General features: G+C 43.5%; 1 protein-coding gene across 2 annotated transcripts in view; it reads right to left on the minus strand.

The window, feature by feature from the left end:
- Nucleotides 1-21724, minus strand: part of CRY1 (cryptochrome circadian regulator 1) — a 33115-nt gene extending 11391 nt beyond the window's left edge. The window contains exons 1-3 of one of the 2 annotated variants that reach the window (XM_029079241.2): nucleotides 21445-21724; nucleotides 3414-3522; nucleotides 166-308 (exon numbers count right to left, since the gene is read on the minus strand). In XM_029079241.2, coding sequence (XP_028935074.1) covers nucleotides 166-308; nucleotides 3414-3522; nucleotides 21445-21602 — 410 coding nt within the window. In that variant the 5' untranslated portion in view covers nucleotides 21603-21724. The remainder of the gene's footprint in view (nucleotides 1-165; nucleotides 309-3413; nucleotides 3523-21444) is intronic. The other variant, XM_029079240.2, reaches the window with a different exon arrangement.
- Nucleotides 21725-21984: the final 260 nt, after the last annotated feature.

Below are 21984 nucleotides of genomic sequence, written 5' to 3' on the forward strand. Positions count from 1 at the left end.
AAAAATCAGTCTGATTAGGGTACAAAGTACTTTTGGCAAAATGAATTATAATCCTGCCTACGTAGACTTGAGAAATTAGAAGGATGAATTCACAATGTGGGCTCCTGCGTGCTATACATCTATCCCTGAGGCAGTGAGTAAGCCTCTCCTAAACCTGAAACTTACTTGTCCAGTTCATACAGTGTATGAGAAATTCGGACAATGACTTCCACCCCGGCCTCACTTGCAAGCTTCTTAATGGCTGCATCTCGCTCTTTTCCAAAGGGTTCAGAATCATATTCAATTGAAAGCTTTGCAATGTTCCACTCCTAAAATAAGAAAAAATGGCACACATATCTGATTTCAATATCAATTTGTCCTACTTACGCAGATAAACTTCTAGATCACCTTTAAGGATAAACAATAACAACAACACAATACTTGATAAGTGCTGACTATGTGAAAAGTACAGTACAAAGCACTGGGAAATATACAATTTAATCAGGTCAGTCAGAGACCCTGTCCCATACTGCGCTCACAGTGTAAGAAGGAGGGAAAACAAGTGTCTTATCCCTATTTTTTACAGATGAGGAAACGGAGGCACAACAGAATTTGTGACTTGCCCAAAGTCACACAATGAGCCAGTGGCAGACTCCGGTTTAGAATTCAGGACTCCTGACTCCCAGGCCCATACTCTTTCCACAGGCCACACTGCTCCCTTCAACCACCCTGAGATAAACTGGAATTTAATAAATAATTAGAATGATCTCAGCACACATGAATCTTAAATTATTTTAAATATCCCAAGGTGAGTGTTATATTTGTCATAAAATATATATTTTGGCTACCTTAATAGTTCAACAATATAAGCATAAAACTATTAGATGTTCACAAGATTCAGTAAAAATGATCCTATCTATAAATTTAAGAGAAGGAGCACGGCCTCTGGGAAAGAGCATGGGTCCGAGAGTGAGAAGGACAGAGACAGAGAGCCCAGTGAGAGACAGGGGCTATGACTAACATTATTATCTTGTACCTATCCCAGGGTGTAGTACAGAATTTGGCACACAGTAATCACTTAAATACCATTATTATTATTATCATCATCATTAAAAGGAAAGTGAAAGGACCACAGTGATGAGTTTACTGGCAAAATATTTTTGAAGTCTACAACCACCTGCTGGGCTGGAAGTTTAATTTTCTGACCTTTCCGTAGTAATTGTCAATAACTGAGAATGTCTATCACCTTTATAACAGAATGCTGGAGTATTTACAGATCAGTTTACCTTCCCTCCCTACTCCCCCACCAATTAATAAATATAACAGTGCAAATTAGCACTATTATGGCCTCTGGATGCTTTAGAGGGGAGGAGTTTGGCAGCAGCAATTAAACCATTTAGGTACTGCCATTAGTTCCAACCTCCAAAAGTCAGCATGAATAACCTATGGCTGTGACCTGTGCTACAGATGACTTGATTAATGTGCTCTCAGAACTACTTTATCTGCGGGCCTAAATTAGAACACTAAAAATTAAGTTTAAAGTCCACTTCATATATATCTTGAATTTTAATAGTCACCTAGACTGTGAGCTCCTCATGGGTAGTAGGGAACCTGTCATCTACCAACTCTGTTGCGCTGTATGTTCCCAAGCGCTGAGTTCAGTGCTCTGCACATGGTAAGTGCTAAATAGATACCACTGATTGAAAGACTGATTAGCAGTCTGGCATTAAAGAAGCAGCGTGGCTCAGTGGAAAGAGCACGGACTAGGGAGTCAGAGGTCGCGGGTTCAAATTCCGACTCCGCCACTTGTCAGCCGTGTGACTTTGAGCAGTCACTTAACTTCTCTGTGCCTCAGATACCTCATCTGTAAAATGGGGATGAAGATGTGAACCCCACGTGGGACAACCTGATCACTTTGTATCCCCCCAGCGCTTAGAATGTATCCCCCCAGCGCTTAGAATAGTGCTTGGCACATAGTAAGCGCTTAACAAATGCCATCATTATTTATTTATTTAGTGCAGATAGTATACAGGACTATTGCAAAATGAGATTCAGTGTGAAGAAAAACCACATAAGTCCTATAAAATTATTTATATAGAAACCAAACTGAAACTTGCTGACTTCTGAAAATTAGACTGCAAAAACAGAGGTCAGAGTTAACAATAATATAATTGCTACAATTCTAGCTGTTCTTTAGTGCTGCTTTATAGTTAACAGTCAGCTTGGCTCAGTGGAAAGAGCATGGGCCTGGGAGTCAGTGGTCATGGGGTCGAATTCCGGCTCTGCCACTTGTCAGCTGTGTGACTGTGGGCAAGTCACTTCACTTCTCTGTGCCTCTGTTACCTCATCTGTAAAATGGGGATTAAGACTGTGAGCCTCATGTGGGACAACCTGATTACCCTGTATACCCCAGTGCTTAGAAGAGTGCTCTGCACATAGTAAACTCTTAACAAATACCAACATTATTCATTGATTCATTCATTCAATAGTATTTATTGAGCGCTTACTATGTGCAGAGCACTGTACTAAGCGCTTGGAATGAACAAGTCGGCAACAGATAGAGACAGTCCCTGCCGTCTGACGGGCTTACAGTCTAATCGGGGGAGACGGACAAATGAGAACAATGGCAATAAATAGAGTCAACAGCCATTTTATGGCAATGGGCTAAAAAGCAGTAGAGACTTGATTCAAATTACCAAAAGCATCTGTTGGTTTTAAGAGCAGAGATGCCTACGAAATGAGTTATGCCCGTAGAATTGCTGGAATTTTCTTAAAGTATTAGCTCCCTCTGCTGTTCAGGACAGAACACAATAGAACATAATTCTCACAGTAGGCTACTGACCATGAAGGTAGAAAATTAAAAAAAAATCAGAATTCAAAATAGTTCAGTATTGCATGTGTGACAGACACATCTTTAGCATTCGCTGACGGCAACAAATGAATCACACTGTTCTCAGCATTCGCTATTCAAAAGTTTCATTCAACTTCTACTAAAGTCAAGTGAGCAGTTTGAAGAGCAGTACACGCCGGACGGGTCTCCCAGCAAACCATTTTCAATATCCAACAAGGGACGGAATGTAACAATCCCAACCTAGAAAAAACTGCTCTTTTACCCAGTGACTGACTGACCGGGCTAAATTTCTGACTATTTAAGGTAGAGGAATGAAGCAAAGGGTTACAGGTCACTCATCCTACATTAAAAACATAAAAATTGATGGTGAGCTATGTATTGAGGCAGCCAGAAGCTGCAAGCACAAGGGGAAATGCTACAAATAAAAAGTAGTTTTGTGAAAGAGGACTGCAAAAACTTTCAGTGTTCTTGAATTTTAATCTGATTTTACATATAATCTCCGACCCCAAATACAGTACCCACGAAGGATAAGCTCTGATATTCGTAGAAGAATCTGCCTCTTTCCAAAATTGTAAAAGCTTACCTTGAAAAGCCTAGGAAACACATCTGCTGGCTGCCCACGAATTACAAACAGACGAGAGTTTAACTTTCTTAGATTGGCATCGAGATCCTCAAGACACTGAAGGAGAAATCTGAAGATAAGAGATAATGCTTTAAGAAGTGTTATCATACTCAGAATCACACAGTTATTAAATATACATATATATATCAATGGAGTAACTTTTTCCCAGCTGGAGGTACCCATATTTTGGGGTTTTACCATGCCTGCCTGGAGCTCAGGGTTCATTTCTGCTAATTCTGTAGGATTGTACTCTCCCAAGTATTTAATACAGTGCTCTGCACATTCTAAGTCAGTCAATCATACTTACTGAGCATTTACTGTGTGCCCAGCAATGTATTAAGTGCTTGGAAGAGTACAATATAACAGCCACATTCCCTGCCCACAATAAGTTTACAGTCTATAGTAATCACTCAATAAATACGATTGATTGAGGGATGAAGGTCACACCCAGAAATATGTACTCTGCTGCCCAGAACAGGGGGCTGAGGTGAAATCCAAGATGGTGATGAGGTAATCGCCTGGGTACACCAGAAATGTCTTTAGGTTATCCTTAGAATCTATCCAGGGTTCTTCACTGGTCCACACAGCAACAGGCGAGAGCAATTCCTCTAGCGGAAAGTCCCAAATCTTCTTGAAACCATTTACATCGAACAGAACGCATGATCATGAAACTTTTACTTCAGGGCTACAATTCAAATTGAAATAATTGTTCTCAAATTACACACAAGTGGAATTTTCCTAGTCAAGTTTCCCGTCCCAGCCCCCCCGACCATATTTAAAAGAATGATTAAGAGCAAATACTTAAATTTGAATGGGGAAATTTCAGTCACAGGAATAAAATCTATGCTGGTCAATATTCAGATGTTTCAAGCATTACAAAATGAATTGAAGCAAGAAGGCTGGATGGGAGAAATTTTAGAGAGGAATAAATGGGAAGATATTTGTGACTTTCCTGTTAAAGCCACAAGGTTTCATAATGCTTGGCTCTGTTCCTAGTACCCTGGACGAGCTAAGCCGCAGACCATTTGTCTGGAGGTCACGGATTTCCAGTGGAATTACAACTAATACGCCTTTTACCTATCCAAAATTTACTAGATAGGTAAAAGGCGTATTAGTTGTAATTACCTATCCAAAATTTCCTAGATAGGGCTGGGCAACTATCCTGAACTCTAGAAATCCCGAGTCCTTCATTTTCCTTCCACTGGAGGATTGGCTGGTTTCGCAGATAAAGGATTGGCTCAGCACATAGTACAATTAAGTAAGAAAGATGAATACGACTTCCACACCATTTCACTCTGTCCACATCCCACCACCTCATCATTAGAAGCTGCTACAGCTGTTTGTTGCCCTGACCTATTTCCCTCCTTGTGGGACCCCTTCATTTCCAAGTGATTTGACACCTTTCTCTTTCTTCTGCTCCCACACCCCTTTCCTAACCTGATCCTTGGGGACTTCAACATTTCTAGCTTCTTTACCCACTCCGATCCTCAATGCCGGCCCAGCCTGGTTGTCTCCTAAAGGTGTGGAGGATGAGCAAAGGTAAAGTTCCACAAGGCTGGAACTCCCATGAAATCAGGAACTCCGGGATTCTTGAAGCTGTCTGCACCTGCCTGGTTGGGACAGAGGCTAACCTTCAGAACTGTTTGAATGTAAAGCAGTGAGGAGCACAAGTACTTTTCTCCACAATAATCGTTTAGTTGTTTAATTTAACATTGTTGCTTTGCATTTCACTATGACTGTCCTATGTGCCTTTACCTTATAAGGAGTCTTTCCTTGATGCGGAAGTAAATAGTCATGGCTGCTGGCACTTTTGTATAAGTACAGTTAGTTCTTTGCCAAAGAAGAGAAAGGGATGATTTGTGCACAAAAAAAAAAAAAAAAGAAGAATGATAGGATAAGTGCAGAATAGGGAGTAGAATGACAATCTCTCCTAAAACAACCATGGAATGGAAAAATTAGGTTGGGCCCTAAAAGAAGTCAGAATAGAGGTAACTAAAAATAAAAACTATTCCCCATATAAAGTGATGCTAAATTTCCTCGGAATACTGATGCTCTCTGCCGTTGAATGATTCATAACTATCATATAACAATTGTTTGGTACAAATGCTATCTTTAGAGACATTTTTTTGATGGCACAGACTCTCCTGAAGGTAAAGTTGGACAGGAGCCATTTTTCAGTTTACCTCAGGTCTCTATCTGCTCAGAAATCCTGCACAAAGTTAAGAAATAGAAAATTTATCTTCTGTGGGTTTTCTGCCTTAATACAGCTCGTGAGGCCCTATAGGAGCTCTTTATGTCTATGGAAGGAGCTTCCCAGCTGACTACCAATCTCCTGGATCAACATCCATATTTCTTAACTGTGGCACTCGATTTACATTTTTCTTTTTCTCCCAGACTCCTGAAAGCTTCCTCAGAGATTCCACTGTTCCTCTGGATACCCGTGAGTCATGATTCAGTACCCTGCATCTCCATCCCACATTTCCCCAACTGGGAAATATGGTACTGCAGACCACATCTTTCTCTGACGCTACTCCATCTGAGAGGTTATCAACGCATCCTCCACAACCTAACACTTTCTCTCGTAACTCAGTCACCTAACTTGCCCTTTAAGCAAACTTTCCATTTCCTTTGGGCCTGTATTTCATTCGCCATCAAGAACTCCAGTACCTCAAACTCATCCAATCCTTCCAGGCTACAGTCCTCTGGTGTTAAACTCGCTGACCTCCATTCTGCTCCTGAGCTCAAAGAATTCACTATTTAACACTGGCCACACAGGATTCCCATGCTTCTTCTACCCCTCAAAAGCACTTGATCCACCAAGCCCCCACCTCTGGATCACTTGGCTAATCTGTTTCCTACACTCCAGTGCCCACACAGCCTAATACTCTTTGGGAAAATCCAAGAACCAAGCCAATTTAATCTAATACATATTATTTCTGTGTTACAAGTCCACCCTGGTCATAGGAAGATAACATCAACCACCACCTCAGCATCAACTCCCTTGCCCACAATCCACACTAGCTATTCCAAACCATCAGCTCCCTCCTAAAACTTCCTTCTCTTTCTTCTTTACAGCTCACAGCCTTGCAATTTATTTTACTACAATGACATAAACCACCAGGTACAAATTTCCCCACGTATCCTGTTCCCTAGCTCACCATTCCTCTATTTCTTCATCTATCATCTCACTCCCTGCCCTCAGGAAATGATGCTTTCATCCTCTCACCTCTCAAAAAGCCCTAGCTTCCACTCTTCTCTGATATCCTCCTTTTTTCCCCTCATCTCTGACTCTTTCCTCTCTACCTTTAAATATGCTGTAAGCCTGTCGATTAGACTGTAAGCCCGTCGATTAGACTGTAAGCCCGTCGATTAGACTGTAAGCCCGTCAATGGGCAGGGATTGTCTCTTTTTGTTGCCGAATTGTCCATTCCAAGCGCTTAGTACAGTGCTCTGCACATAGTAAGCACTCAACAAATACTATGGAATGAATGAATGCTCCATCTTCCACATTCTGAAAAAGAGCAATACAACCCCACTTCTTTCTCCTCTCCCCTCTTCCTTTACATTTTTCACTACTTGACCACCCCCCCCCCCCCCCCGCCTTGATTTTACCAGCACCACTCAATAGACTTTCCATGCTAAAGTCACTAATTACCTCCTTTTTCCAAATCTAATGGAGTTTTCTTTGCCCCCATCCTACAGTGGTTTCCTACAGTACACAGTAAGTATTCAATGAATTCCAAGAGATTGATATCTCCTGCATATGGCATGGAAGACTTCTCTCTCCTCCTTAAAACATTTTCTGATCTTGTCTTCAAGGGCATCATGCTCTCCTGGTCTTCCCTGTACATCTCACTATCCTTTCTGAATATCATTCTTTCAGTAACGATAATAATAATAATAATGATTATGGTATTTGTTAAGTGCTCACTATGTGCCAGGTACTGTACTAAGTACTGAGGTAGATACAAACTAATCAGGTCCCACAAAGGGCTCACATTCTTAATTCTCATTTTACAGATGACATAGCTGAGGCAGAGAAGTGAACTGACTTGCTCAAGGTCACACAGCAGATAAATGACAGAGCTGGGATTAGAACCCATGACCTCTGACTCCCATGCTCCACCCGGTATATCACGCTGCTTGCCAGTAGCCACTTCTATGCAATTGCTTCCAAATGTATAACTCCAGGTTCGACTGCTCACATTCTCTTCAATCCAGTATTATTTCCTGTGTCCAGGAATTTCAATTTGATGTCCTGCTACTATCTGAAATAACAAATTGAACCCACTGTCTTCCTTCTCAAAAATTCTTTCTTCCAACCTCCGATTACTTTCAATGACATTTTTGTCTCTAATTTCCCTCTTTTATCCCCTGTCCAGATTAAACCTGACCTTGAACTTTCTAGTCACACCTGGTACCCTTTAGCACTAGTTTATATCAACATTTACCCTGCCAATAATGTTTCACATTTCATCCTTTGCTTGCAATTTTTGTTGCATTTGTGTGTTATCCTGTCTCACCAGATTTATGCTCCCTGAAGATAAGGATAGTCTTTTCTCCTTTTCAGTTCTTCAAGGCTCAATTCGACGTGGGCCCTTAGTACTCTTGAATGAAAAGTTTACCCTGTCCATTACAACTGGTCCTACTAAATATACAATAGGGTGACTTAACACGGCTGCCTTCGTACTCTTCAGTGCTCCTCCTGGAATGCCAGTTTAATTCTCTTATTAATTACACTGAGCAACTGCATCACTTTAATCAAGTTTGGGAGCAGATGAATGAAATAAATTGATTTATACCTCCAAATAGTTTGGGATTATTTTTAAACGTTTCTAAAAGAGATGGCTAGCCTATTCCTCGTAGGAGGAATTACTCCCTAGTTAACTTCCTTATGCAACTTCCAAAAAGATCATTTCAATATGAATCAACAAAAATTGTTTCTTAAAGTAGGTCGTTGCTCTAGCAACCAGTGGGCGGTTTAGACTACTCCCTGCCACAATGACCTACTTTTCAGCCTGTGCTAGAATAGCTTTTATGTAACTGGAATCTCCAGTTCTGTTTCTAAAATATTCTTGAAAAACATAATCCTATCATTGCTGGAAATAAGGTATTAAGAATAGATATCTGCTGTACTGAAAACAAATCATTTGTTGCATTGCTCTACACTTTAGTTTAGAAAATACTGCAAGGAATTCAGCAGCAAAAATTACATGAGAGAGGCAAACCAAAACAACTAGCTGCTGCCCGATGAAAACTGCTAAAGCTATCAGTTAAAAATGTACAGAAAATATTAGCACCTAAAATGTTCCTCTTTCATGACCAATAAGCAGGAACAGAGACAGATATTAGCTACGTAAAACGGCTGCCTCAGCAGAATATTAATGTAGATGTTTTACTTCTCAGTCACAGCCCAAGTATTGACTGTAAAAAAAACAAAAAACTAAAAAACCCACAACCCATCAAAAACCACATGCACAGTAGGTTAAATTGGAAGTGTTTCATTTTGCCGTACTTCTACTACTGTTTCTATTGAGGGATTTAGAAATATTTGATTTACCTTTATTCGCCATTCCGATCAGTTTTAAAAAAGTGGTTTTTAATTTTAACTGACTGAAGTACTCTTGTTTTTAACAAAGACATTATATACTTTTCCTAAGAGCAATTTTGAGAGTCATAGTGGATGAGGATGTGAAGAAAACCTCAAGAGGCTGACAGTGTCTTAAAGCTAATCAATCGTATTTATTGAGCACCTACTGTGTGCAGAGCACTATCTAAGCACTGGGGAAAAAATAATATACCAGATTGATAGCCACATTCCCAGCACATTACACGTTTACAGTCCAGAGGTATCTTATGAGGAATTTCTGCTTGACATGGAGATGGATGAGCAACCACTGAATGTTTGTGGGAATGGAGAGACTTGTGCAGAATGATGTTTTAGAAATACGATCCAGGCAGTGGATAATAATGATAATAATAATAATAAGTATGGACTGGGAGGAAAGACACCGGGGGCTAAGGAAATCAGAGAGGAGGCTGAAGTGGTAGTCAAGACGGTACAGGTAAAAAAGGTGGCCTAGTGGAAACAGCATGAGCTTGGGAGTCAGAGAAACTGGGTTCAATCCTTGCTCCACTACTGGTCTGCTGTGTGACCATGGCCAAATCACTTAACTTCTCTGTGTCTCAGTTTCCTCATTTGTAGAATGGGGATTAAATCCTACCCCCTCCTACTTAGACTGTGAATTCCAGGTGGGCCAGGGACTGTGTCCAACCTGATTTCCTTATATCCATCCAGCACTCAGAACAGTGCATGACACATAGTAAGTGCTTAACAGTAACACAATTATTATTATTATTATTATAGGACAAGTGTTTGGAAGCCAACCTACTTACTGTGTCCCTTCTCATTTTTCTCTTCTCTGATCTCTTGCTCCAACATTTCCTGCCCGGCCCTCCCTCTCCCTCCAGATCAGACAAACTACAGCTCTTTCCATCTCCAAAGCCTTTCTGAAATCACATTTTCTCCAAGAGGCCTTCCCCAGTCAACCTCTAATCTCCCCAAGTTATATACCTTCATCAACTGCTACTTCTGCATTCCTGCACCAGCCATATGTGTATGTACTTACAACCTCCTGTAGGACTCAATGCATATAACTTATATTCATTCACTCAATCATATTTATTGAGCGCTTACTGTGTGCAGAGCACTGTACTAAGCACTTGGGAAGTACAATTCGGCAACAGATAGAGACAATCCCTACCCAATAACGGGCTCACAATCTAGAAGAGGGGGACAGAATACCATCACTTTGAATTTTTTGGGCCAAAGACATAAGTCCGGAGTATAACTAGAACACAGAGAGGCCATTCAATTATCTATGATGTAGATTATCTATGCCACTCACTAGCTTCTCCTGCGACTTTCTTTTATCCCATCGCTTCTCCGACACCCACCGTACTGGTAAAGAATAAAACAGGTGAAATTCAAATTAGTCATTATAGTATTCTATGAGCAGGGCTAGTAAAGGCTTAGCCTGAGAGGAACTAGCTGGAAAGCTGAGGTGCTGAACTTAAAAGAAGCTTTACAAGGGCTAGCTGGATTTCCTTTCTTCACACTACCCAAATTCACTGCCTAGACTCAATTCTCCAAAATAAAGAGGAGGAAGCAAGTACATCTTAATTCAAAAAAGAGACAGCTCTAGGCAACAAACTAAGGCAATCTAAAGTGAACCAGTACCAAACTTGAAGAACAGCCTATTAATGAGCACACTAGAGGAAAAAAATTATTAGGCCAACTCTGTAAATTTACCAGAAAACCTTTACACGTTGCTAATGGAACGAAAGTTAAGAGGACTTGCTTAACTTATTCTCCCTAGGGTGGAAGGTGATATTTTTCCAAGCAATGCTTTTATTAAAGAGGTCTCTAAAATAAAGATAACCAAAATAATTCAGATGTAAGAAATAAAGCAAACAGTGGGACTAGGATATGCTCCAGTGGTGGAAGTAGAATCACATTCCCTAGGTGCGGGCATAACATTTACTCTATTCCCATTATTTGGGTGCAGTCGCACCTAAATTACTAGAACTCTAGAGAGCTAGTCAAGGTCCAGGAAAATGTGTGATGAGCCCAAAAACAAAATAAAACAAAACAAAAAAACCTATACAGTCAAATCTCCTACTGCCTTAAGTCTTCACTACACTTTTTAGAAAACCCTACTGAGGAATTGGAGAACTTTCCACAGAATGAACCTGGTCTCAATGTGGTGTCAGAAGAAACTATTTCTTGGGTATATTTGTTGATCAAGGTGTACTATACCTCATGTTTTCATGAATGCCAGGTTCTTCAGGATTGCCATTCCTGTGTTACAGGAAAACCAACTCTATTAGTGAGACTCAGTTACAATGTACCAGACAGAGTTCTTCCTGGATCAGGCATGCATGACGGACGCTCCTACTTTTGCAGGACCAAATTGGGTCCAGGGAAGCCTGGTTGAGCCTAGTTTGACCATACCTGTGATGACCTCAACTTCCCTTTCATAGCTGCTGACCTATAACTCTTTCTAAATGGGCAAGTTCAACAACTGCACACACCATGCCACACTGTAATGTTGAAGTTCCAAAGCGAGATTCAGGACAGCTGCTGATTCTGCTTGAGCCTTCTTCCTACTGATGTCATGCAGGCCAGACCAAGAAATTCATGGCTTATTCATTCATTAGTATTTATTGAGCGCTTACTATGTGCAGAGCACTGTACTAAGCGCTTGGAATGTACAATTCGGCTTAGTGGAGAGTGCCTGGGACTAATCCCTGCTCTGCCACTTGCCGGCTGTATGACCTTGACCACATCACGTCCTCCTCTGTAAAATGAAGAGAAAATATCTGTTCTCCTTCTTAGATTGAGTCCATTAAGATACAGGGACAGACTTTGATCTGCTTATCTTGAATCTACCCCAGCACACAGTATATTCTAAATGCTAAATAAATACCAACCTCACCATTACCGGGCAATTGGAACCTGAAACCCAGCTTGTAGGCTAAATATTAAATAACGCACCAGAAATTTCATCCATATTTCAAGAGTGGCCTGAATTGGGTATGCTGACGAACTGATATGATTTTTAACCTTACGATTTTTCAAGATGGAATTTTTTAAGATATGACAACAGAAAGTTCAGATTCTGTGGCATATCTTACTGCACATATCACACAACCTCTAGCACTTAGTTCATTCATTCAATTGCATTTACTGAGCACTTACTGTGTGCAGAGCACTGTACTAAGTGCTTGTTTAACCCACGAGGTCATGTATCAAGCCATTTCACTGTAATCTGCCTCAGAGTTATCTGCCTTCTCTCCAAAAAACCAAAGGCCTTTGGTCAACTCGGCTGCCCCACTGTCAGTTGAAGAGTAGCCGAGAAGCAGAGTGGCCTGGTGGATTGAGCATGGGTCTAGGAGAGAGGGGACTTGGGTTCTAATTCTAGCTCTGCCACTTGTCTACCGTGTGACCTTGGGCAAATCACTTAACTTCTCTGTAATTCAGTTACCTCATCGATAAAATGGGGGTGAAGACTGTAAGTCTCATGTGGGACGGACTGTAACCGACCTGATTAGCTTGTATCTACCCCAGTACTCAGGACAGTGTCTGGCACACAGTAAACCCCTAAAGACCATAAAAAAATTAGACAGAGAGACAGCGAGCGAGAGAGAGTGAGAGAGAAAAGAAAGGAAGAGCAGGGTTGCCTAGCAGAAAGAGCACAGGACTGGAAATCAGGATATCTAGGCTCTAATCCCAGCTTTGTCACTTGCCTGTTATGTGATCTTGGGAAAGTCACTTGACTTTTCTGTGCCTCAGTTTCCTCTTCTGTAAAATGGGGATTAAATATCTTCCTTATACTACCCTCCTTCTTAGATTATGAGTCCCTTGTGGGACAGGGACAGGGTTCAAATCTACTTAAATCTACCCTGCTGCTTGGCACACTGAAGATGAAAAACGGGATCAATGGTCTATAAGTGGTGTATTCAAGACCACTAGTGTGAGCTGGAAGTACAAAAGTACACCTTGGGGGTAATAGTGATTCAACAGAAATGGCCTTTTTTAAAGTAGCAACCCCACTGTACGAAATGGCACTTTGACCTATTCAAGTGATAGAGAAAGGGGTACTCTAATAGTTATTGGACAGTATGGTATATTCAAAATATCAACTTTTCTAGCCCCCTGACTCGAAGCAGGCTGACTCCTGGGATTCCCCGAGTCTCCCATCCGAATACGAGCCAGAGCTATATCTGCGTGGATTCCACAATGAACTTTTTTATATCTGATTCTTTTATCCCTAATAAATACAGTGCGATCTTGAAAATTAACAACAAAGTTAGGCTAATGGAGGAGAAAGACATAAATTCATGAATATATCATGGCAAAGATTATGAGAATAGATTCATTCAGACATTTATTTATTGAGCAATTACTGTGTACACAGCACTGAACCCAAAGCTTGGGAGAGTACAACATAAGGATACACAGACACATTCCCTGCCCGCAACGAGCTTACAGTCTATAAATAATAAACACCGGTGAATAAAAAACAAATAACTATATACCTAGATGTTGAATATATATATTTTCTTAGAACCAGGCTTTCATTGTTCTTCTGACACGAACCGCATCTTTCCCCCACCACCATCAAAAAAAAAAACCCCACCAAACAAAACAAAACAATAAAACAGGACACAAGCCAAGCCTTTTCCTAGTGGGGTGTTGGGCTCAAGGCAAATTCATTGGTGCACGGCCAGTGATCCTGGAGGGCGACTAGGGGTTCCCCTGCTCCCAGCCAAGCATTTTGAAATGATGGTGGAACTTGCAAGGAACACAAAGACAACTTGCTGTGCTCTGGGAGCCCCACACCTCCTGGTGAGTTTGGCTCCAAAGAGTTATTGTCAGGATGCGCTATTACTTCTGCGCTCTGCTCTGACAAAAAAAAAACAACAAAAAACTGGGACAACCATCTAAATTTTTTTTTTAAATCGGGTAAAATCAGGACAGACAGCAATTACAAGAAAGCAGCTTTGGAGTTAAAACATATTCACGCTATTTTGGGCTTCAGGATGCTATAAGTGACTGAAATGCCATTTCAAAATTCATTAGAGTCATGAAAACTAGCAAAGTTTCATGGCCTAAAACATTTGTCCAGGACTAACAACAAAAATTCTCTTACTTCCATCATTTCCAAAAAATAAAAATAAAAACCCACAAAATCCAAAGACTGTGTACATCAGTGTTGGGAAAAGACAACCTGAAATGACCAATTTTCTCTTTTTGGTTACCTATGTTCACTGCCAAAGATGAAACTTTTAAAAATACTGGAAAAAAGACTCCGGACAAGTTTGCGAAGCCACACTTTTCCAGGCTGATTTACATTTTTTGAATTTTTTTTTACTGTTACATTTAGAACCACGGAGCTCAGGAGTTTTTTAGAGCAGAAAAGGACATTGTATGACATATTGTATGTACTTTTTAAGAGTCTTCTTAAAGTTCCACACTCATTTCCTACTATGAATGACGCTCCCTATCTTAGCTTGAAATCATGTCCCATTTCTCTAAAATTCACCATTCCACTGTACGTGGTTAACATCCTATAAGGTAATGAAAAATTGTCTAAATGAAGACAGTACTTTCACAGTAATGTTGAAGCCATGTTCCAAGTCCATTACTAAAATATTAATTAACAGTTTCGGAGAAACCTGCTTTTCAAAGCAAAATGGCTAAAAGCTTTTTGCTGGGGAATTTCATTCTTTCCTCACCCCCCTTGCTCTTTTTAGGAGGCACTGATTAGGATTATAAATGCAGTCATCAAACAGAGGGTTACAGATTTAGGTAATTAGTACTACAAGTGTGTCCATCTGGGAGGAAAAAGCAGTGAGGATCCTTCCTTTCAGAACTCGGGTTTCAAAAACTTCTAGCAATTTTAAGATGCATTTGAAAATGTACTCTTTTTGAAGGGTTTTAAGATACGTGGGTCATGCGTCTTGGTTTGGCAGTATGTATCACCACAGTGGAAACACATGTAGTCATTTTTTCCCCTCCTCTACTGAGACGGGAATGAGGTAATCTTCTGGCATTTCAAGAAGGATCATAATCAAGGCAGAGGATGATCTTATTTAAACTCTTTACAGTCTTCTCGTTCTGGGATGCTAAACTGCGATGCTAGATAAAATCAATCATATTTATTGAGCACTTACTATGTGCAGACCACTGTACTAAGTACTTGGGAGAGTAATAATAATGGCATTTGTGAAGCGCTTACTAAGTGCCAGACACTGTTCTAAGCGTTGGGGGGGGGGGGGGAGGAGGGATACAAGGTAATCAGGTTGTCCCATGTGGGGCTCACAGACTTAATCCCCATTTCACAGATGAGGAAACTGAGGGCACAGAGAAGCGAAGTGACTTGCACAAACTGGCCGGGATTAGAACCCCTGACCTCTGACTCCCAAGTTCATGCTCTTTCCATTGAGCTACGCAGCTTCTCAACACAACAGAATGACCACACACTCCTTGCCCATAACAAGTTTACGAGTCTAGAGGGGGAGACGGACATTAATAAATGTATTTGATTTTGAGCACAAGGAGGAGGTTCAGGAATAACACCTTCTGAGCACAATGGAAATAGTTATTGGCTCTCCTTCAGTGATCTTAAGGTAGAGGAAAAGTAGAATTGGAGGGCAATGACTTATTCCCAGATTTTTGCACTACAAAGACATTACTGCAAATCACCCAAATCGGAAACATTAAATTACAAAGTATCTTTAATGTTGCAAAGGCGAGGTAGAGAAAGACAATCAAGTGAAGATTGAACAGGTTACAGATCAGCCTCAGTATCAATCAAGGGTATTTCCTGGAAAAGAGCATGACCGTGGAAGTCAGACGACCTGGGTTCCAATCCTGGCTCTGCCATTTGTCTGCTGTGTGACCCTGAGCAAGTCACATAATTTACCTGTGCCTCAGTTTCCTCATCTGCAAAATGGGGATTAAATCCTACTCCCTCTTAGACTGTGAGCCCCATGGACAGGAACTCTGTCCAACCTGATTATCCTGTAGCTATTCTAGCACACAGTAAAGGGCACAGTACCCAGGAAGTGCTGTAAACTTGTTACCGGCAGGGTACACACCTGCTAACTCTGTTGTATTGTACAATCCCAAGTGCTTAGTACAGTGCCCTGCACATCGTAAGTGCTCACTAAATACCATTATTTAACTGATTAAATAACTGATTAACAAGCACCAATACTATTATTTTTGGAGCATTGTATTAAGCACTTGGGAGAATACAAAAAAAAAAAAGGAGACATGATCCCCGCCCTCAGCGAGTTTACAATCTAACTGGCGAGCCAGACATTAAAATAAACTACAGAAAAGGGAAGCAGCTGAGTATAAGGCTAGGAACCGCGGATCAGGGGGTGACTATCAAAGTGCTTATCTATGGGGAAACAAACCCAGAGGTCATGGGTTCAAATCCTGGCTCTGCCACTTGTCAGCTCTGTGACTGTGGGCAAGTCACTTAACTCCTCTGTGTTTCAGTTTCCTCATCTGTAAAATGGGGATTAACTCTGAGCCTCACGTGGGACAACCTGATGACCCTGTATCTCCCCCAGTGCTTAGAACAGTGCTCTGCACATAGTAAGTGCTTAACAAATACCAACATTACTATACGTGAAACAGAAGGGAGGGGGACTAGGATGGGGCGAGTAATGGTTAGTCAGGGAAGGCTTCCTCGACCAGATATGATTTTGGCAAGGCTTTGAGGGTGGAGAGACTGGTGGACTATCGGATATTAAAGGGGAGGGAGTTCCGGGCTAGAGGGAGCACATCTGCAATTTTTTTTATTTCTATAGATGTCTGTTTACTTGTATGGATATCTGTCGCCCCCGCCTCCCAGACTGGAGCTCCTTGTGGGCAGGGATTGTCTCTCTTTATTGCTGTACTGTACTTTCCCAAGCGCTTAGTACAGTGCTCTGCACACAGGAAGCGCTCAATAAAAACGACCGAATGAACTGAATGAATGAGCGAGGGGAGGGCAGTGAGAGGAAGGCAGAGGTTGGGTTGGCCTTAGAGGAGCTATTTTTATTACCCTATTTATTTTGTTAATGAGGTGTCCATCCCCTTGATTCTATTTATCGTGATTACGTTGCCTTGTTTTTGTCCCTCTGCCTCCCCCGATTAGACTGTAAGCCCATCAGTGGGCAGGGATTGTCTCTATCTGTGGCCGAACTGTACGCTTCAAGCGCTTAGTACAGTGCTCTGCCCATAGTAAGCGCTCAACAAATACTATTGAATGAATGAATAAGTGTGTTGGGTGGTATATAGTAGGTCAGGGAGAGTAGGGAGAGAGGGGTGGGTTGAATGAGTGCCTTTCTGCAGAAGGTGAGGACTTTCTTCTGCTTGACGAGAAGGTTGATGGGCGACGCCAAAGGTTTCTGAAGCGGGGGGAGACGTGCTCGGAACGAATTTTGAGAAACGTGACCCAGGCGGCGATATTCCAGAAATAAAGCAGATTAGGATTAGACACACTCTCCCGTTAATTCTGAATTACCCACAGGGTCAAGGATGCCATAGTTTCACCCTACCTATATTTGGCAACGTGAAAAGAATTCTACTGTGAGCCTGTCACTGGGCAGCGATTGTCTCTATCTGTTGCCGAATAGTCCATTCCAAGCGCTTAGTACAGTGCTCTGCACATAGTAAGCGCTCAATACTACTGAATGAATGAATTATGGTATTTGTTAAGCGCTCAATATGTGCCTGGCACTGGACTAAGCGCTGACAGTGGGTTCCTTTACCCCGCAAGCGTGTTGTGGGCAGGGAACACATCTATCAACTCTGGTGTACTGTACTCTCCCAAGCACTTAGTAGTGTCCTGCATATAGTACGCACTCAATAAATTCAATTTATTAGTTAACCCACTGTCATCCATTAACCCAATCCTGCTCTGAGTGGAGGCAAATTCCGGGACACCGTCATTCGTATTGAGTGCACGCTTACTGTGAGCAGAGCACTATACTAAGTTCTGCTCAGCGTGGCTCAGTGGAAAGAGCCCAGCCTTGGGATTCAGAGGTTGTGAGTTCTAATCCTGACTCAGCCACTTGACAGCCGTGTGACTTTAGACGAGCCATTTCCCATCTCTGTGCCTCAGTTACCTCATCTGTAAAACTGGGATGAAGACTGTGAGCCCCGCGTGGGACGATCTGATGACCTTGCATCTACCCCAGCGCTTAGGACAGCGCTCGGCCTTCATTCGTTCAATCGTATTTATTGAGCGCTTACTGTGTGCAGAGCGGGGACTAAGTGTTTGGAAAGTACAATTCATTCAATTGTATGAGCGCTTACTGTGTGCAGAGCACTGTACTAAGAGTTTGAAATGCACAATTCATTCATTTCTTATTTACTGTGCACTTACTGTGTGCAGAGCGCTGTACTAAGCGTTCGGAAAGTACAATTCATTCAATCGTCCTTACTGGGCGCTTACTGTGTGCAGAGCGGGGACTAAGTGTTTGGAAAGTACAATTCATTCAATTGTATGAGCGCTTACTGTGTGCGGAGCACTGTACTAAGAGTTTGAAATGCACAATTCATTCATTTCTTATTTACTGTGCACTTACTGTGTGCAGAGCGCTGTACTAAGCGTTCGGAAAGTACAATTCATTCAATCGTCCTTACTGGGCGCTTACTGTGTGCAGAGCGCCGTATTAGGCGTTTGGAAAATACAATTCATTCAGTCGTCTTTATTGTGCGCTTACTGCGAGCAGAGCGCCGTACGAAACATTTGGACAGTACAATTCATTCCATCGCATTTATTTAGTGCTTACAGTGGGCAGAGCACTGGACTGAACGCTTGGAGTGTACAATTCGGCGACAGATGGAGACCATCCCTGCCCAACAATGGGCTCACAGTCTAGAAGGGGGGAGACGGACAGCAGAATAAAACCGGCGGACGGGCATCACAACCATCAAAATAGATAATCACGAATATAGACACGTCATTAATAGAGTAATAATAGAGACAAACAGGCACAAGCGCTGTGGGGAGGGGAAGGGGGTAGAGCAGAGGGAGGGAATGGGGGAGATGGGGAGGAGGGGTGGAGGGAAAGGGAGGGCTCGGTCTGGGAAGGCCTCCCGGAGGAGGTGAGGTCTCAGGAGGGCATTGAAGAGGGGAAGAGAGCTTGTCGGGGGTGAGGAGGGAGGGCATTCGAGGTCAGCGGTAGGATGTGGGCCCGGGGGGGACGGCGGGACGGGCGAGAAGGAGGCCCGGGGAGGAGGTGAGCGGCGGCAGAGGGGCGGAGTGTGCGGAGGAGGAGGGGGCCAGGGGATAATAATAATAATAATAATAATAATGTTGGGATTTGTTAAGCGCTTAGAGAAGCAGCGTGGCTTACTGGAAAGAGCCCGGGCTTGGGAGTCAGAGGACGTGGTTTCTAATCCCGTCTCCGCCACCTGTCTGCTGTGTGACCTTGGGCAAGTCACTTCACTTCTCTGAGCCTCAGTGACTTCATGTGTACAATGGGGAGGAAGACTGTGAGCCCCGCATGGAACAATCTGATGACCCTGTATCTACCCTGGAGCTTGAGAACAGTGCTTGGCACGTAGTAAGCGCTTAACAAATACCATTATTATTTTATTTAGAGAAGCAGCGTGGCTCAGTGGAAAGAGCCCGGGTTTGGGAGTCAGAGGTCATGGGTTCAAATCCTGGCTCCGCAGCTTGGCAGCTGTGTGACTCTGGGCAAGTCACTTCTCTGGGCCTCAGTTCCCTCATCGGTAAAATGGGAATGAAGACTGTGAGCCTCACATGGGACAACCTGACGACCCTGTATCTCCCCCGGCGCTTAGAACAGTGCTCTGCACATAGTAAGCGCTTAACAAATACCAACATTACTATTATTATTATTATTGTTACCATCCCCAGCACAAACTACTACTTGGCACATAGTAGGCGCTTACTAGCATGGCTCAGTGGAAAGAGCCCAGGCCGGGGAGTCAGAGGCCATGAGTTCAAATCCCAATTCTGCCACTTATCACCTGTGTGACTTTGGGCAGGTCACTTCACTTCTCTGTGCCTCAGTTTCCCTCATCTGTAAAATGGGGATGAAGACTGTGAGCCCCACAGGGGACACCCTGATCACCTTATAGCCTCCCCGGCGCTTAGAAGAGCGCTTGGCACATAGTAAGCGCTTAACAAATGCCATCCTTTTTTTTTAGAACAGTGCTCTGCACATAGTAAGTGCTTAAATACCAACATTATTATCATTACCCTCCCCAGCGCTTAGCACATAGCAGGCGCTTACCCAATACCACCATGATCATTATTATTGACTACCCAATACCACCATGATCATTATTATTATTGACTACCCAATACCACCATGATCATTATTATTATTGACTACCCAATACCACCATGATCATTATTATTCACTACCCAATACCACCATGATCATTATTATTATTATTACCCTCCCCAGCGCTTAGCACATAGCAGGCGCTTACACAGTACTACCATGATCATTATTGTTATTATTGTTACCCTCCCCAGCGCTTAGCACGTAGCAGGCATTTACTCAATACCACCATGATCATTATTATTATTGTTACTACCCAATACCACCATGATCATTATTATTATTACCCTCCCCAGCGCTTAGCACATAGCAGGTGCTTCCTCCATACCACCATGATCACTATGATTATATTACCCTCCCCAGCGCTTAGCACATAGCAGGCGCTTCCCCCCTACCCCCATGATCACTAATAGCCACTTGTCAGCTGTGTGACTGTAGGCAAGTCACTTCACTTCTCTGGGCCTCAGTGACCTCATCTGTAAAATGGGGCTGAAGCCTGTGAGCCTCACGTGGGACTGCTTGATGACCCTGGAAATCTCCCCCAGCGCTTAGAACAGTGCTCTGCACCTAGTAAGCGTTTAATACATACCAACATCATTATTATTATTATTCTCTGGGCCTCTGTGACCTCATCTGTAAAATGGGGCTGAAGCCTGTGAGCCTCATGTAGGACCACCTGATGACCCTGGATCTCCTCCAGCACTTAGAACGGTGCTTTGCACCTAGTAAGCGCTTAACAGATACCAACATTATTATTATTATTCTCTGGGCCTCAGTGACCTCATCTGTAAAATGGGGATTAATTGTGAGCCTCACATGGGACCCCCTGATGACCCTGGAAATCTCCCCCAGCGCTTAGAACGGCGCTCTGCACCTAGTAAGCGCTTAACACATCCCAGCATTAGTATCATTATTCTCTGGGCCTCAGTGACCTCCTCTGGAAAATGGGGATGAAGCCCGCGAGCCTCACGCGGGACCCCCCTGATGACCCCGGCGCCCCCCCCCCCCCCCCGCGCTTAGAACAGCGCTCTGCACCTCGGAAGCGGTAGCTTAACGGCTACCAACACGCTCATCATTATTATAAGGATAAACGCTCATCACTCACCGCCACCTGTTAATGCCCACGTTGGAGGAGCCTGCGAACCAGGGGTCGAGGATGTAGACGCAGCGGACGGTGTCGGCGCCCCGGACGCAGTCCCGCAGGGCGGGGTTGTCGTGGAGCCGCAGCCCCTTGCGGAACCAGTGGACGGCGTTGACGCCCATCCCGCCCGGCGGGGCGATGGGGGAGACGCCTCCGGGGGGGAGCGGCCCGGCGGGCTTTAGGACCCAACGGGCGGGCTTTAGGACCCAGCGGGCGCCTTCCCTCCCCTCCGCCCAGACGCGGGGGCTCCGGGTCCCAACGGCCCCCCCCCCCCCCCCCCCGCCTTCCCCTCCCTCGTCCTCGTCCGACCGGGAACGGCGGGAAGCGGGCGGAGAGAGGCGGGCGGAGGTCGGGCGTCCCCCGAGGCGGAGGCGGAGGCGAAGGCGCCGCTCCCGCTCCCGCTCCCAACGCCTCAGCGGCCCCGGCCCCGCCCCCGCGCGCCCATTGGCTGCCGCCGCCCCACGTGACCCCCGGCACCTCACGTTTCCGAAGTGTGTCTGCCCC

The sequence above is a fragment of the Ornithorhynchus anatinus genome, chromosome 14 (assembly GCF_004115215.2).
Source record: "Ornithorhynchus anatinus isolate Pmale09 chromosome 14, mOrnAna1.pri.v4, whole genome shotgun sequence".
Taxonomy (NCBI): domain Eukaryota; kingdom Metazoa; phylum Chordata; class Mammalia; order Monotremata; family Ornithorhynchidae; genus Ornithorhynchus; species Ornithorhynchus anatinus.